General features: G+C 52.1%; 1 protein-coding gene across 1 annotated transcript; it reads left to right on the forward strand.

The window, feature by feature from the left end:
- Positions 1-251: 251 nt before the first annotated feature.
- ABCC10 (ATP binding cassette subfamily C member 10) lies at positions 252-17,044 on the forward strand. Its single transcript, XM_075412743.1, has 21 exons — positions 252-511; positions 1,426-2,794; positions 4,034-4,261; positions 4,471-4,627; positions 5,321-5,460; positions 5,941-6,020; positions 6,169-6,340; positions 7,344-7,442; positions 7,662-7,851; positions 8,239-8,316; positions 8,711-8,902; positions 9,339-9,474; positions 9,878-10,073; positions 10,845-11,188; positions 11,346-11,515; positions 11,817-11,977; positions 12,398-12,651; positions 12,965-13,110; positions 13,592-13,689; positions 13,885-13,997; positions 16,574-17,044. The coding sequence occupies exons 1-21, from the start codon at positions 351-353 to the stop codon at positions 16,707-16,709; spliced, it is 4,620 nt and encodes a 1,539-aa protein (XP_075268858.1). The 5' UTR covers positions 252-350; the 3' UTR covers positions 16,710-17,044.
- The last annotated feature ends 561 nt before the right edge of the window (positions 17,045-17,605 follow it).

A 17,605-nucleotide genomic window follows, 5' to 3' on the forward strand; every position in this document is an offset into this window, starting at 1 on the left:
GAATGCTTCCTGATGTTAGTTTCAAAGGATGAACTGGCCGTGGAAGAAAATCAGTCTGGAAATAAGCAGAAAGCTTCAAATTCCCAAAGCGCTAAAATCCCAGGGTGACTTAAGGGGGCAAACAACACAATTTATTGTAAGCTGGAGCTTTATAATTTTGTAGAGTAGATGATACGGTAGCAAGTGCGCAATGGTGGGGCCTGGACGGCGTGACCCAGGAAGCCACGTGTTCATTTCTTATTGCAGTCCTCCTTGGACTGGGACTTTACTTTTTTCATTTTGCACCTCATGCTGGGTTTTGTTTTCTACCTTAGGAGCTCTTGTCTCTCATATTGAATTGGCAGCAAAGGATGGAGAACATCCTGGCTGGTTTGTGTGGGACCAGCCCAGAAGATCCACTCCCTGTGTGGGTTCATGGCAGCGTTGGCCATTGCTTTAATCAGCTGACATTAAATGTGATTCCTCATGTGATCCTTGCAGTGGTCAGTGCCTGCTTCCTTGGCACTCCAAGGTATGACAACTCACCTGTCTAGCTCTTGATTATTGTGCAGGACTGGAGGTGGGGTAGAAAGGCTGGAAATTAAATTTTCCTATAATGTGCTGAATATGTAATTACAGAAAGACACAATATTATAGTGCCATTATATTTGTCAGCAGCTGTCCTAATTCAGAGTACTGTGTACACCTCTGGACCCTCCATTGCAAAAAGGAATCCAGAAAGAATAGAGGGTAGTGAGCATAAAATCACAGAAAAATTATTTCAGTGAATGGGGATTGGGAAAACTGGGGAGAATATAAATCCAGGGTGTCATGGAAGATGTATGTAAGGTAACGAGGAATTCAGAGAAACCAAAAATTGTTTTTCTCTTTGCCCTCTTCTGAAATTCGTAAACATGGGAACATTCACTGATATTGACAGGCCACAAATGATAATGAATCAAGTGATAATGAAATATTTTGCTGGGCAGTAGATTATGGACTTTACATACACAGCATCACTGAAACCATCAGTGATAAAAATAATGTTTCTAGACAAAATATCACAAAGTCAAGAGAAACCAAGGATCAGAGAGTGACACAGAGAATTTGATCATCCAGAATTTGTGTTAAAGAGGTGAAATATACTTTTTTTTTTTTTTTAATCCTCAAGGTTGGAGTCTGATTTGAACACAGAATATCACAGTTTTCAAACAAATTTCTGTAGAGAAATGCTATTCTTTGGTAAAATCTCAATCTCTGGTACTGATCAGATACTGAGCTATCTTGATCTGATCTAATTTAGCAATGCCTGCAATCTGAGAAAGTTACAAATCTAGGGAGCTGAATCTAGGGGGTTAAATAAGAGTGAACAGACAGAGGAGGGAAGAGGGGAGGAAGAGAGTACTGACTGAGAGGTGATGGAATTTCAACTCTTTCCTCCTCTAGATCTGGCTCCAGGGTGCCTTGCAGGCCAGGCTGGGGATGGAGAATCGCCATCTCCTTTGTACTTGCTGGCTTATTCCTTGCTGATACCATCCCAGCCACCGTTTCTCCGCAGGAGCTGGGCCCTGTGTACCTGGCAGTGCTGGCAAATGGCACTGCCACCCTGACATGGCTCACGCACGGCCTTGCTCTTCTTATGCTCTTGAAGTCCATTCATGGCACTACCAGGGGCCCTGTGGCCCTGGCTCTCCTCGCTCTCTTACCCCTACCATCCCTCGTCATCACGCTGGTGTGGTACTACCAAAGCAGGGCAGCTTGGTCCCCTGCCCACCCTGCTGCCTCCTCCAGGTTCGCCATTCTCTGTCTGCAGCTGGCCTCTCTGCTTGTGTATGTGATCGGCTACCTCTTGCCCACCACTGGCAGGCAAGACCTCCTCTCCATCAATCGCTCCTGGCAACAAGACCAGCTTGTCTCCGAGGCAGGAATCTCAGTGCCTGATCAGCAGAGCGTGGCAGAAGATGGTGAGAGCTGGTTCTCGCGCTTCTTTTATGTTTGGATGAACCCTCTTATGAAACGTGGCTATCAGTGGAAGCTGAACCAGCCACAGGATGTGTATGTGCTTCCTCGCCAGCTCCAGGCTGCCAGGGTCTGTGATCAGTTCTACTCTTGCTGGCAGAAGAAGGCAGCTCTGCACCAAGTAGAGGAGGAGACGGTGTCTCTTACTAGCCCAATCATTGCTGGAGGCGATGGGAGTAGCGATGCCCCAGACAGCTCACACCATGCCCAAGAGGCTGTGCGACTCTTCTCAGTCCTTCATGCAGCCTTTGGTCTTCGTTTCTACTCCCTTGGACTTCTCAAGCTGGCCGGCAACCTGCTGGGTTTCTCAGGTCCTCTGCTTCTGAACCTGCTGGTGAACTTCATGGAGTCAAGGCAGGAGCCCTTGAGCCATGGGGTGCTCTATGCCCTCGGGCTCTTTGCCGGCTCCTTCCTGGGCGCTCTCTTGCGGAACCAGTTCAGCTACCAGGTGAACAAGGTGACGCTGATGGTGCGGGCCGCCGTCGTCTCTGCCATCTATCGCAAGGCTCTGCGAGTGAGCAGCACCAGCCTTACCCGCTTCACCGGGGGGGAAATTGTCAACTTCATGAGCACAGACACCAGCAGGTTGGTCAACTTCTGCCTCAGTTTCCACGAGGTGTGGAGCCTGCCTTTCCAGTTTGGCATTACCCTCTACCTCCTCTACCAGCAAGTGGGGGTCGCCTTTCTGGGAGGCTTGGCCCTGGCACTGCTGCTTGTGCCCATCAACAAGGTCATAGCCAACCGCATCGTGATGAACAACAAGGAGATGCTGAAGCACAAGGACACACGGGTCAAGGTGAGGGGCAGCTGGTGGCTCTCTGAGTTTCTTGCTATATTTTCTCCCTGTTTGTCCCTAGAATGTTGGCTTTTTGGCCACTTGCCACGATCCCAGGCAGATTAATTGAATCACAGCTGTTGGGAAAAATGACAGAGGGGGCACACACTCTTGGTTCAAAAGTGTTTCAGGGTGATGCAGTTTCGCCACCCACAAGATAGTGCACTTCTAATGCTTGTCTTGCCCCTGGGCTAATTCAGGTTACTTTTCAGGTTTCATTTCTGTGTGTAGTAGTTAAGGTGGGTGTCCTAATTTTTTTCTCTAGAGATTCTTCTATCCTATTACTCCAGTAAATTTATCAGTGGTGAGATGGCTTGCAGTCTGGACAGAGGCAGTGATTGCAGAGGTAGTAGTTTTATATCACTCCAGTGTGGCACCCTCAGTCATCTTTTCCACTGCTTTTTGCATATTTGCAGTGCCATCTCTCTCCTTGCCACATGTCAAACATTAGATTCCCACCTCTTAGCTTTGTATCTCTAATGTGAGGGGACAGCGTTTTCACTTGCTGTTTACATCATGCTTTGGAAGCATGAAACGTAGGTCAGCTCCATGGCAGACCTGTTGGGAGCTTTAAAAATATTTCTCTTCCTGACAGAAGGTGCATCTAGGTGTGTGGGGTGTGCTGGACCTTCTCCAACTATTGCAAGACTGGTTTGCTGTGTGAACTGTCACTTTTTAGTTTTCTTTAATGTCAGGCACAGACACATCTTGGCTTGCTCTGCACATGCTGATCTGAAAGCAGGAGTGAGAGGGCAGCATGCTGCAGGGACACCTGAGCTGCTGGATGTGAGCCAGCCAGGCTCTGGATACAGGTTAGCTGTGTCACGGCCACACCAGGCCTGAGAGACGGTATTATCTCAAGGCGCTGTCAGGCCAATGTAGGTAAATGGCATCTAGGCTGGAGCTAGTAATTCTACGCATCCCTTCACCTGTGTTACACATCCTTCAGTTTGGAAGCAGTGTAATATTTTGCCTTTTCCTGAGCTGTACACAGCATGGATGGCTGAGGAAGCTGGTGCAATGAGTGAGAGCAAAGTTCCCAGTAGCTGCCACTTGAGTTTATGTCTTTGTTAAAAGTAAGTGGTTCCTCGTACCTCTAGCCTGGCCATTAGCGGGAGGTATGAGCCCAGATGCCTCGCTGGCATTTGGTGTATTAGGCAGGTAGCGGTGGCTCTATGTGCTTTTGCTCTTTGCCTGCAGCTAATGACAGAGTTCCTGTGTGGCATTCATGTGATCAAGTTTTACGCCTGGGAAAAACACTTCAGTGCCAGGATAAATGCCTGCCGGGCTAAAGAGCTGCAGAAGTTACAAGCCATCAAGTACTTGGATGCTGTGTGCGTGTATCTGTGGGCAGCACTGCCTGTTGTTGTCTCTATTGCCATCTTCATCACCTACGTCCTGTTGGGTCAGCAGCTCACTGCCACAAAGGTGAGTAGGTAGTAGGGAGAGCTTCAACCTTGTCTCGTGCAGAGGGCAATCTGCAGGGGGGCTGCAGTCTGAGGTATTGTCTCTGGGAAATGAGCCCAGCCTGTGTCTCCCCACAGCTCTTCTGGCTCTTCCTGGTGAAGCTCTTTGGTGGATACAAGGTGCAAGGGAGGTACTGCCTCCAGCTCACGGCTGTTCCCTTACGTGTGCAGGTATTCACAGCATTGGCCCTTGTCGGGATGCTCATTCTCCCCCTCAACAGCTTCCCATGGGTGTTGAATGGGACCTTGGAAGCAAAAGTTTCCCTGGATCGAATCCAGCGTTTCCTTGAACTCATGGACCAGGACCTAGAAGCTTATTATGCCCTAGGTAATGGCTGGGCTTGGGACCCTGGGCAAGGGGCATTCAGAGCAGAGAGCTGAGGTGTGAGGCCCAGGGGCAGTACTGGAGGGCAGCTGGCTGTCACCCTGTGGTTCAAGATGTTCAGTTGTCAGAGGCAGAGTGAAGGCGCTTCATTTCTGTGGAAAACAGGAGACAAGGGTGTAACATTCCTCTTTACCAACCACAGGCCACTGCTTTTCCCCACAGAGCCCTGCTCTTAGTGTCCCTTTAGAAGAAGCTGCTCCCTCCTCTGTCCAAGGCTCCTCTAACACTGAAGCCATCAACAACCTTGGCTTTGCCTGGCAGAAAGGCTGGAGTGAGTGCCCCTCTCCTGAGCCATCTCAGCTCCCTTTCTCTTCTTCCTTGCCTTTTGCCAGCTTCATGCTATTCTTCTGCCTTCAGCAATAATAAAACCAGGTTATCCTTACAGTGTCTCCCTGACAACCAGCAGGTCACCATGTGTGGGGTGGGAGCTGGAGGAGGGAGGTGGGAGGTGTAAGTTCAAAGGCAAGTCAGTAGGCAAGTATCTCATTGTATAGTTGAGTCAAGGGCATCATGGCAGTGCCCTGGCCATGGTCTCATCCATTTGGGAATAAAGCTGATGGTATTTGTGATGCCAGGTGCCTTTGATTTTCTGGCCTTCTCATAGTAGTGCAATGCTGTGCTGCTTTTCTCTTGCAGATAGCCCTTCAGGTACTGCTGCTGCCATGGAGATGCAATGTGCAGCCTTCTCATGGGCACCAGCTGAGGAGGAAAGCACCAGGCAGCCTTTATCCACAGGCACTCTGCAACTGCACATTGAGAACCTGTTGGTGAGAAAGGTGAGCAAGGATGCAGGAGTAAGAGAGAAGAATGGCACTAGAGAAGCCAAATAATGGAGCAGGGGTGGCATACTTTCGTGTTTTACTGGTCTTACAAGCTGTGCATCAAAATCTTCTCTTGGTCAAGAGGCACAGGGCACATATTACATCTATCAGAGCTGAAGGGTGCTGGAGGAGATGGAGGCATGGCTTACAGAGAAGAGATGAACCATGTCTCTGCTTTCCACCACTGCGGCAGGAGACGACTGGGTAGGGAACACACCTGGGCTTCAGAGTTAACACTCTTTGCAGACTTGTGTCCTGCCATGTCAGGAGACAAGTTTACCCAACAACTGTACCCAACTCTGCTGCTGAACCTGTGAGGTGGTCCTAGTTTGAGACAGCAGTCAGCTTTCTTACAGGCTACATGTGGCTCAAGAACTCTGGACAAGCCACCCAGTATTAGCACATCAGGTTGCTCCTTTTCTTTTCCCTTTGCAGGGGATGCTCCTGGGAGTTGTTGGGAAGGTCGGCTCTGGCAAAAGCTCTCTGCTTGCAGCAGTCACTGGAGAGCTCATTAAGTAAGTAGCCTGAAGACTCCTTTCTGCCTGGTCCCTCCACGCCACGGCAGGCAGGGACTGTCCAGTGCTATCCCTGTTTGTAGGCCATTTTGATCTGCCAGTAGATCTCCTTTGTTACTCTTTTCATCCGCTTCTGGTGTGCTTGCAGACAAAGTGGGCGAGTGTATGTTTGTGACCTGGAGCATGGGTTTGGTCTGGCCACACAGGAGCCTTGGATACAGTTTACTACTGTCCGTGAGAACATCCTTTTTGGGCGGGAATATGATGCCAGGCTGTACGAGGAGGTGGTGGAGGCCTGTGCCCTCTCCGAGGACCTGAATGTGAGTGTCTAAACTGTAAACCTGCCTGGGCCTTCTTGGCCAGCTTTGCATCCAGCCTGAGCCTCACTGGGAGCAGTTCTCATTCTTTCAGGCTATAGACTGCTTCTCCAGCGTCCCAGTCACACAGCGTTACTCTGGTTACCAATCCCAGACCATACCTGGCCCCATGGTTCTTTGAGGTGTGAAGTCATTCTGGTAGCACTTCGGATGGTTTCCTCTGCTGCTGAGCCAAAAGCTCTTGATCCTGGGGAAAGGACATGTTCTTGCAGAGCTGATGACTGCAGGGTTTTTCAGGCAGAACCTATCAGCAGTTGATGCTTTTTTGGGATCAGAAGGAACTTCCCTGGGATCTAGAAGGGCTGAGTCTCGGTCCTGCCATCAGTAATACACATATTCTAGGTTTGAGGCTTATGAGCATATTAGCCAGTAAACCTGGCTGATACATATGGTAGGAAGCTAGCCTTCTCCTCCCAGTTTATAACCTGATACCTGATTTTCTGAAGTGCCAAGTGCTAGGAGCTCCTGGTTGCTTTGGCAGGAGCTATGAATACTCTGTAAACGCAAGATATTTATTTGAGAAGTAGTAGACTATGCCTATGCTACCAAATAAAGAGAAAACTGTTTCCAGCTACTGAAACTCTGCAGTTTTTACTGCTGGACTGTTTGGATGGGCCCTGGCATGATTTTGGTGCAGGCACAGCTCTTGCTCTCCCAGAAAATTCCCGTGTGCAATTTCAGAGTTACCTCAGACCAGAAGTTGCTCTCAATGGATAGTTCAGATGGGGCCACCCTATTCTGGAGCATAAGAGAGGTTAGCTGCTTTAATGCCGAGCTTGCCAGTTGTCTGCAGAACCAGCGTATAGACTACTGCATTGTTTAATTTTTGCTAAGATGTCACCCTAAGGAATTACTGCCAGAGGCAGGAGAAGGGACCCCAGTGTTCTGGTTTTGGGTCCCCAGTGGTTTCCTGTCCCTTCTAAATGGATTTTCTTGAATATTTCAGATTTTACCAGCAGGTGACCAGACAGAGGTGGGTGAAAATGGTGTGATGCTCAGTGGGGGACAGAAGGCTCGAATAGCCCTTGCCAGAGCTGTTTACCAGGTAAATAGCAAAGCAGTCATGCTGTGGCAGATTGTGCCTAGTGCCAAGTCAGATGTAAAGAAGCTGGAAGCTCCCAGCTGTGCAGTGTGCCCTGGTAGCATGTCTTAAACCACATCGTGCTGGCAGTGTGCCACACAGAGACACTTGCACTTTTCTCTGCAGCACTGCCCGCTCTGGCAGGGCCAGCAGCTGTATCATTGTCTTTTGTCTCCCTCTCAGGAGAAAGAGCTTTACCTCCTTGACGATCCCCTGGCTGCTGTTGATGCAGACGTAGCCAACCATCTTATGCGGAAATGCATTCTCGGAGTTCTCAAACACAAGACCAGGATCCTTTGCACGCACAGGACGGAGTTTTTGGAGAAGGCTGATGCCTTGCTGTTGATAGACAACGGCAGGATAGTTAAGACAGGTATACTGGCTGTCTTCTCAGGCATTCATTTGTGCCTGTGTGCCAGTCCTGGAATGGCTTGAGCAAAGACGGCTATAAGGGACTAGGATTAACTAGTAGGGAACGCAGTGATGAGGAGCTGGAGGACACTGCATGTGGGTAAAGATGAGGTGGAAGCGAATGTGCAGATGCACAGATGAAACATGACAGCCCTACAGGTGGGGAGCTGATGAGGTAGAAGGCCATAGCAGGTTTTATGGAGCAGGGCCTTCAAGGGTGCAGGAGCTGTGAAAGAAAATAGGGAATGTCATGAGAGAACAAAACTGGGCCATTTCATAGCAAGAGGCAGTGAGTAGCTGGCATCTGTGCCTCACAGACTGTGAAGCATTTGCATGTCTCTCTTCTCAGGCACACCAGCTGATATCCTGCCACTCGTGGAAGCCTTCCCCAAGTTCAAGGATATGGACAAGAGGCGGAAGGATAAAGGTCTGTACCTGGCGAGCTTGAGGGTGGCTGGGGCAGCACAGCTCAGCTGAGCACCTAGACAGAACCTGCAACTGATGGCTGCTGGCCTTAGAGCAGAGCTCCCACCACATTGCTCTGCTGTGGCAGTGCTAATCTGTGGGTAGTGTGTGCATAGAGGGAGAGGAGGCCCACCTGTCATTGGGTGTTGACCTAGAGCAGTATTTGAATCTGTTATTCCACTTGTGGTCCAGCTTTGGATGAAGAACTGCCAGGATTGGTGCACCCGTCTTGAAAGGGGAGAGAGGAAGGAAGAAAAGTCTCCCTTGTAGCCTATACTTGCTCTGTTCACAGCAAGGAGTAACTGCAGGAGGAACTTCCGTCACACTGACCGTTGCTTTTGTCTCCATTCCCACAGCCCCTGATGAACAGGGCCAAGAAGAGGCCGTAGAGACAGAGGCAGATGAATCAATGCAAAACAATCATCTCATCCACAAGGAGGAAGAGAAGAAAGAAGGGGCAGTGGCTTTTCAGGTGTACAAGACATATTGGCTGGCAGTGGGCAGCTGCTTGGCATTATCCATCCTCTTCTCGCTGCTCCTGATGCAGGGTGAGGCAGTGGCACAGCAGCACATCTCTCTTTAGACATTCCTCTCCTCTTGTTCCCTGTTGTGTGGAGCCCAGGGAAGAAGAGGCCAGGGGTTTAATCACTCTCCCTGCAGCAGGAAGACCCCTTTTTTTCTTCCCCAAACTTGAGTAGCACAGTTGGGAGGGGGCACATATGCAGGAACGGTATCTGGCGTCTCACTGCTGCAGTTGCATGTCTGCTCCTCTAGCAGTGCCCTGTCACTGCTGCAGCTCAAGGCTGTTCCCTTGCTACTACTGTTCTCTGCTGCCAACAGTGGAGAATGAAGGCAGGGGACGACTAGACTGGGCAATGAGACAGTAACAAAAGTTGTCCATCAGCTTCCCCTCCAGCTTTTCTGCTTCATATTTGCTGATTCAAAGGTTGAATCCCTCTTTATGCAGTCTGTCTTTCTCTGCAGCATCCAGAAATATCGCAGATTGGTGGCTGTCACACTGGATCTCCAGCATATCCCAGGCAGCAAATACCTCTGTGATGGTCTGCTCAGCTTCCCCACCTTCCCCAGAGCTGCTTCTCTTCTCCATTGTTGGGCTTGTGTAAGTGAATGCTGGTCAGGAAATGCTGAAGGAAGCTGGAAATGCACTCCCATTTTGCCCTTAAGTGCATTTCCTATACATATCCTTGCTGAGAGCGGGGATAAACTGATCACCCTGCTGCAGGGGATCTGTGTGGCTGCTTTGACAAAGAAAGAGAAATAAAATCTCTGACCTGATGAGGTGCCCAAAGGGCTTCTGCCCGGGGCTGATGGAAGACCCCTAGCTGCATAGTAATCAGAGCGTTTGTCCCAGCATGCCACAGCGGTAGTCTGTCACAGGAGCATCAGGTTGGAGTATCCTGGTTTCCCCTTGAGTATGCTCCTGGGTTCTCATGCCCTGTCTGTGAGTTTACTGTCATGGGGACCTTGGCAGATTTAATAACCTTCCTCCTTCTGTGTTCCAGCTCCCCCATTCAAGCTCTGGACACCACTCCAGTCCCTTCCAATGGTTCACTGGATGTGAATTTCTACCTGATAGTTTACGGGAGCATTGCAGGGGCTAACTCCCTCTTCACCATTCTTCGGGCCTTCCTCTTTGCTTACGGCACTATCCGTGCTGCCACTGTCATTCACAACCGACTGCTCCAGAGGGCTCTAAAGGTAATGGTCAGAAAGTCCAGGGCAGTCTGGGGCTTCTGCAAGTCGCTCTGCCTTGATGTTCTTCTCATAGGTGAGAGTAAGGGTTTGTGAGGTGGATTAGGGTTTCTGCTGGTATTAACTGATAAGCTCTGTGTAAGACTATATCCAAAAAGGGCTGCACCACAGCCAGGACAAGGGGCCAATGAGCTGGGTTTCAAAATGTGTCCTGTAAGGCTTGTTCCACTCCATGGGAGGGTGTTTTATGGCTGCCATCTGCATCTGTCCACTCATTAGGCTTAGATATATCGCCAAGATGAGGGCCAACTGAATCAAAGTAGCTTTTGCAGGATCGTGAGCTCAGATTCAGGTGAGATTGGAAGGAGTCGTTAAGCAAGATTTAGGGCTGATGCTGGCATGTGCTAGTTAACTTTCTTTAGGATTTGGGCTTCCTTAGGTCCTCGGGCTAGAGTTAGGATTAGAGGATTAAAAGACAGCATTAGAGAATTGTCTCACTGGCTACTGGTGGGCCAGTATGGGATCTGAGTGCCTGCTGTCTTGGTAGCTGTCTGCCATTTGCCACAGAAGGACTCCTTTGTTTTACCACGCGAACAGCCTGGGTTGTTTGGCTGGGAGTGGCTGCTGGCTTTGGAGTCTGAGGTTTCTTCGCTAGCTGAGGAAAGTGAGGGGCCTGTGGTGGCCACCCCTTTGGGGCCTTATCTGTTCCCCTTGTGCTGCTCTCCTGGATCTTGCTGCAGCTGACTGGCTTTTACTTTCTGGTTCCCTTGTTGCCAGGCCACAGTCACCTTCTTTGACACCACACCAACAGGCCGGATCCTGAACCGCTTCTCCTCAGACCTGTACTGCGTGGATGACAGCCTGCCATTTATCCTCAACATCTTCCTGGCCAACATGTACGGGCTCTTGGGCATGCTGGTAATAATCACCTATGGCCTCCCTTGGATCGGTCTGATCTTACTCCCTCTGGCTGCTCTCTACTTCTCCATCCAGCGCTATTACCGGCGCACATCCCGGGAGCTCAAGCGCCTTTACAGTGTCACCCTGTCTCCCATTTACACTCACTTCTCAGAGACCCTCTCGGGACTAAGCAGCATCAGAGCCATGCGGGCAACACAGAGGTGAGTGGAAAGAAAGAGCACCCAGAGGGCCAGAGCTTTGGCTTTATAGACCAGGGCCTTCCTGATGTGGGGCTGGTTATAGGGTGGCAGGAGTGCCCCTGTTCTGGGCCAGCAGGAGTAGAGGTTGAGTGGTGTGAACTTCTTGTGTGCCTGCCAGGTTTGAGCTGGAGAATCAGCTGCGCCTGGAGGAGAACCAGCGCTGCCTCTTTGGCAGCAACACAGCAGTGCAGTGGCTGGACATCCGCCTGCAGATGATTGGGGTTGCTGTGGTTACTGCTATTGCAGGAATTGCCATCATCCAGCACCAGAAGCAACTGGGAAATCCAGGTAGGCTGCCAGGGATTGTTCTGTGCCCACCCCTGGGCTGTGGCCCAAGGGTTCCTCCTCTCCTAGCCCAGAGCTGCACATCTTCCTTCACTGGAAGAGCCAGAGCTGCTGCTCCCTGTCCCTCTACAGGTCACCCACAGTGTAGTGCTTAGGCTCCTGTCCCTCCTCCTGTGTGTCCCCATCTTCGAGTGGGATCCCAGACTCCAGAGTGCTGACTTCTCCCTTGTTTCTTTGTCCTGCCACCGATATCCCAGCTCCTTCCCTGCCAGTAACTTTCTTGCTTATGCTTTTCTCTTCACAGGTCTTGTGGGCCTGGCGCTCTCATATGCCCTGTCTGTCACAAACCTGCTCTCAGGCCTCATTTCTAGCTTCACTATGACAGAGACCATGATGGTGAGTGTGGAGCGGACAGAGGAATACACCACAGACATCCCCATGGAGCCCCAGGATAAACTGGTCCAGGTGAAAGCTCAACTGTGTTCTCAGGGACTGGCCCATGCACTTGCCTTCTGGGGAGATCACAGAGTTCCAGTAAATGGGTGGGCGGCCCTCACCCATGGAAACCACCTTGATTGCTCATCCTTTACCAGTACATCCACTGGGGGGGATGAATCTCTGGCAAGAGTTGGTGAAGGGTGGAATGGTGGGGAGGGGCAGGAGAGCTAGATCCAAGCTGTGACCTGTGAGCTAGGTGCTAGGTCCAACCTGTGAGAGAAAAACAAGCCTAAGAGGGTCTGAGTTGGAGCTGGGCTGTGGATTGGGTCTGCTCAGCAGCCAAGCAACCATCCGAAGGGATGGATGGGGCTTGGCTTGTGGGAAGGTGAGGCTGAAGATGACAGCAGGTCACAGTCCTACCCTATCTCACTTGGGTATCCCTCTTAGGTTGCTGCTGACTGGCCAAGCCAGGGGCTTGTGGAGTTCCAGCAAGTGGTCCTGGCCTACCGAGCAGGCTTGCCCAATGCACTTGATGGTGTGAGCTTCACCATTTACCCTGGAGAGAAGGTGGGGATTGTGGGTCGCACAGGATCTGGAAAATCCACCCTTTTCTTGGCCCTTTTCCGCATGCTGGAGCTGAAATCAGGCCGGATTCTCCTGGATGGTGTTGACAGCCAGCTGGTGGGCTTAGAAGAGCTGAGGTACGGAGGGCCGAGCAGAGTGGAGGGCAGCCAGGGGGGCCTGGGTGTTGAAAGGTGTTGGTGGCTGGATGCCAAAGGGAAGAGTGAGGAGCAGAAGACTTACTGTTGTGGCACCCTCTTGTCTGGTTGTGGCAGCTCTGTTGTTTCTGAACAGCTGTGCTAAAGAAAGCAGGCTGAATATGTGACCCATGTCTCTGTGCCTCTAAGATATGCAGCAAGCCAAGACACCCCACCCCAGGAAAAAAAAACAAACCAGGCCTTTGCTTTTCTCCAGAACCCATCCCATGACCCCTCAGCTCTTGTTTGCTTGCAGATCTCGGCTGGCCATCATTCCCCAGGATCCGTTCTTGTTCAGTGGTTCAGTCCGAGAGAACCTGGACCCGCAGGGAAAACGGACAGATGCTGAGCTCCACGAGGTGCTAGAGCAGTGCCACCTGCGGGATGCCGTCACTCGGATGGGTGAGTCTGAACCCAGTGAGGAGCAGCGGGTGAGCCCTAGTACTGGGGGAGGGGAGGAGGCCTCAGGTCAGTCAGGGAGCTGAGGAAAAGGGGCCAGGTGGATGCAGTAGGGAATTGATTAGGTGAGGCCACGCTAGGACCAGTGTGGGAATAGGTCAGTGGGAGCTGGAGGCATCCCTGGAGATTTAGTGGCAAGGGACTGGCAGGCAATGGATTGGGTGGCAGGACCTTGCTGATGAGACCAGGCCCTGGTAGGTGTTAGAGCAGAGCCTGAGAGATAAGCCAGCCCCTAGTTCTAAGGGAGCGTGGCATCTCTGTGCTAGATGTTGCTTGGGTCCAAGCGTAAAGGCTCCGGTTCCTAAGGCCTGGGACTGAGCAGGACTGGGATTTTGAGTGCTACTGGGAAAACCCCAGACTGGGGGAGCCATCTGGGGCCCTGTGCAGAGCCTGGTGGGCTGACTGCGGAGCTTGACCCCTGCAGGTGGATTGGACAGTGAGCTGGGAGAGAGGGGAAAGAGTCTGTCCATGGGACAGAGGCAGCTGGTGTGTCTGGCAAGAGCCCTCCTGACGCAGGCCAAGGTGAGTGTCGTGCCTCCATCGGAATGGGGGGGGCAGTTGCTGATGGCTCTGTGGGGACAGCAGAGCAGAGCACTCCAGGGTTGGGGGTGTGATGGGAACAGATGTCCTGTGCTACCTTCTTGGGCTGTCCTTAGGCAGGGATTGGGGTCTCCCCTGTGGTGCTTGGGAGCTCCCTTCACTCTCTGTCCCTGGCAGGTGCTGTGCATTGATGAGGCGACAGCCAGCGTGGATCAGAAGACAGACCAGCTGCTGCAGCAGACCATCCGCCAGCGCTTCGCTGACAAAACCGTTCTGACGATTGCTCACAGGTATGGAGGAAGCAGCACTCTGCGCCTGGATTCATCCTGCCACTCACAGAGAGTGGTGGCTGCGCCTGCCATGCCTGGGCCATGAGCTGAGCAGGGAGGTCTCCATGGTGAGGCTTTTCAGGTGAAAAAGACTGGACCTTGCCTGTTTGCCTTTTCTGCCCCCGGGTGCTGGGAACAACTGGATGTGAAAACGTTGTACCCAGAAACTGGGGGACAGCAAAGGGCAAAACGCCGCACTGTATGGCAGATGGCTCTTCCTGGGCACTGCCTACTGGGACCAGCGGAGTGAATCCAACCTTGTGCTTCTGCCAAATTAGGGCAAGGTGCGATGCAGAGCTGTCCTACAGAGAGGAGCAGCGTGGAGACCGGGGCGGAGCAGGTGTCTGTGGCTCAGTAGAGGGCACTGCAGGACAGCCGGCAGCCAAGGGCTGCACCCAGCTCCCGACCAGGGCAGGCAGGACGTGGGGCAGTTCGCTTTTCCAAAACCCTGAGTTTTGCTCCCAGCCTGTGACCGAGGCCGGCAAGCTAGACACTGCCCAGACAGGACAGGGCAATAGTGCTTGACACACAGCTGAGAGATTTAACGTAAGAGTAGGGGCAATAGATGGTTGCAGGCAGAGGGAGGAGGGCAAAACATGAATACCATGGATACTGAGAAGGGATGGATCAGCATTAGGCAGTGCTCTCTGCCCAGGGTGCTCTTACGCTTACCAAGTGGAGGAGAATTTGGAGGAGGGTTGTGCAGTTGTATTTGAGGGTGTTTTCAAAGCACAAAGGTTACCATAAAAATAAAAATCAAATGAGCTGGTGGCAGGGGCTGGTGTCGTGCTGCACAGAAGTGGGAGTGATGAATGACAAGCAGGGTGGGCTGGGCCTGGCAAGTGAGTCAAGTGGATCTTGTTAAATACAAGACAGGAGGGAGGCAGGAGGGGTGTGAATAGAACACGGTTCCTACACTAGAGATATTCTGCATAAATAGAGTAGAAAAGTAAGGGCACCGTAGGCTGAGCTGTATTTGTGTTGAGCAGGGGAGGCCACCTCTGATGGAGGAGTAATTAGAGAGGAGAACCAGCAGAGGAAGGAGTGACAGAAGGCAAGGTAGCAAGGCTGGGTTGAAGATGGCCCCAGCCCCTCTTCTGCTGTGATGAAAGGAGATGGGGGAGAGCAATAAGGGGGGAGAGCTGGTGATGGGGTTGTTGGTTGTTTTGTACCCGTGGTTCTTCCATGCCCTTCAGCTTTGGGTGAACCACCAATTGGATGGGCGAAATGGGTACTGCGTCCAGCTCTGGAGCCCCCAGCATGAGAAGGACATGCATGTGTTGGAGCGGGTCCAGAGGAGGCCACGAAGATGATCAGAGGGCTGGAGTACCTCTCCTATGAGGACAGGCTGAGGGAGTTGGGGCTGTTCGGCCTGGAGAAGAGAAGGCTCCGGGGTGACCTTATAGCAGCCTTCGAGTACCTGAAGGGGCCTACAGGAAGGATGGAGAGGGGCTTTTCACAAGGGTGTGTAGTGATAGGACAAGGGGGAACGGCTGTAAACTAAAAGAGGGCAGATTTAGATTAGGTATTAGGAAGAAATTCTTCACCATGAGGGTGGTGAGGCACTGGCACAGGTTGCCCAGAGAAGCTGTGGCTGCCCCCTCCCTGGCAGTGTTCAAGGCCAGGTTGGATGGAGCTCTGAGCAACCTGGTCTGGTGGGAGATGTCCCTGCTCGTGTTAGGGGGGTTGGAACCAGATGATCTTTAAGGTCCCTTCCAACCCAAACCGTTCAATGATTCTATGAAATCTAGGACTGGAAGTGACTCAGTACTTGTCCCTTGCCCCTCCAGGTCACTTCCAGTGCTGCAGCCTGGAACTCTTGGGGATGAATGTGTAACCAGAGTCCTGAACTCCATAACGCTTTTTACCTGCTCAAATCCTGTGCAGTGTCTTCCCTGTGACTTGCAGCTTTGTAGGGCTGTAGTTTCGCACTGAACAGTGCACAACTGTGCAAAGGCGTTCCTGCTGCCCTGTCTTCCCTCCCCAGGGCCAGATGTTGCTGCCCTGCTCGCAGTCTGGGCAGAAATGGGCGCAGACGGGTGCTGCGGTTGGCAGCCTGGCAACTACAACATCCGCTGGTTTTAGCAGCACAGGCAAAGGTGCCAGACTGCTGGGGAATGGCAGCTGATGCACAAGTCCATTTCTGCTGCCCTCAGGAGGTGGCAGGTGAGGAAACGTAGGGGCAAACAGAGGCAACTCACTAGCTCTCCTATGAGAATGGAGACATCTTGTGCAACCCCAGAATCAGGCGCGCCCTGAGCTCTCCCTCCGCAGAGCTTCCCTCTGCGCTTCTGGTGCCCTGCCATGCCCAGCAGCTGGAAGGCATCGCTGTGCTCTCCTCGGAGACGGTGCGCTTCGGCGGCTTGTGGAGGCAGTCTGGGGAGCTGGACTGCAGTGTGTCCCTGAGGGTGCAGGGAGAGGCTCTGCAGATCCTGGTGCTAGGCATCTCTTGGGCCACCCCTTGGCAGCAGATGAAGCAGTATCCAGGGTTTCTCCTCGGATCCACCAACATGTGTCCTGGCGTTTGCTGTCCACAGGCTGAACACCATCTTGGACTCGGACCGTGTGCTGGTGATGCAAGCTGGGAGAGTGGCAGAACTGGATTCACCCACCCACCTGAGCAAGAAGGATGGCTCCTTGTTCCAGCACCTCCTACACAGCGGGCAGCAGTGACCTCCCGCCTGGGCTGAGCCCAGGCAGCCCTCCTGGCTCTCTGCCTGGCTTTCCTCTCGCCTCAGCCACCAGCCCTGTCCCTGCAGGGCCAGAGCTGCTGAGGTGAGGGAAGGGGTTATTCCTGCTTGCAGACAGCAATTGTGTGTCCTCAGGGACAGAAGCATGGCACTGCGGCCTTTCCTTCAGTAGGGAAGATGGGAACTGGTGTTTACAGCCGTGCAAGCCTGGGTGGTGGATACTGCTCCCCTTTGAGATTACAGAGGGTTTTTCTGCTCACTGAAGAATCAGTGACTTGTAGTCTGAGACTCTGTCTCACATGTGCAATTTAAAATAAAGTGGAAACATCCTTCTGAAGCTCTGTTATTCAGGTCCCTGTCCCGTTTTCCCTCAGACACAGACTTCCTTGTGAGATACGGGAGTGGTCCTCTCTCTGCAAAAAGACAACCCTACTTGCTCTCCACTTTTTTCAGGGGACACTGACCTCTCCAAACAGCTCAGAAGGTTGCACCCAGGGACCTTGCTGCTCCTCTTACAGTGGAGAAGGCCTTCCCCTGAAGGGCCAGAATGCGATTACATTAAAGGCTTCTGAGGCTAGTTTATTTCAAGATCGCTTTTCCACAGGGAAACTCGCTACCCTTCCTGCCCTGCTCCCAGCTGCACAAACCCACAGCTGCTTTCAGTTTTAGGATCAGCTCGCTCTTCCCATGGGCACCCTTGGACTCAGCCTTGGGTGTTCGCCTTCTCCCCAGCACTGAGGCAACACCTAGCAGGTACGCACCTTTGCTGCACTGCCCTGGGGCAGGTCCCTTTCCTTCCCCTGAGGCTGCAGGAGCCATCTCCACCCCTGCAACCAGGGCATGAGACATGACGACTCCTGTGCCACAACCTGGGTTTGC

Source organism: Opisthocomus hoazin, chromosome 2 (assembly GCF_030867145.1).
Source record: "Opisthocomus hoazin isolate bOpiHoa1 chromosome 2, bOpiHoa1.hap1, whole genome shotgun sequence".
Lineage (NCBI taxonomy): Eukaryota > Metazoa > Chordata > Aves > Opisthocomiformes > Opisthocomidae > Opisthocomus > Opisthocomus hoazin.

Bases quoted from the DNA above. Each gene is read 5' to 3' on its own strand.
- ABCC10 (XM_075412743.1), top strand. From the start codon at position 351: ATGGAGAACATCCTGGCTGGTTTGTGTGGGACCAGCCCAGAAGATCCA. The intron at 11,978-12,397 runs GTGAAAGCTCAA...TATCCCTCTTAG, and splicing joins CCCAGGATAAACTGGTCCAG to GTTGCTGCTGACTGGCCAAG. The intron at 12,652-12,964 runs GTACGGAGGGCC...GTTTGCTTGCAG, and splicing joins GTGGGCTTAGAAGAGCTGAG to ATCTCGGCTGGCCATCATTC.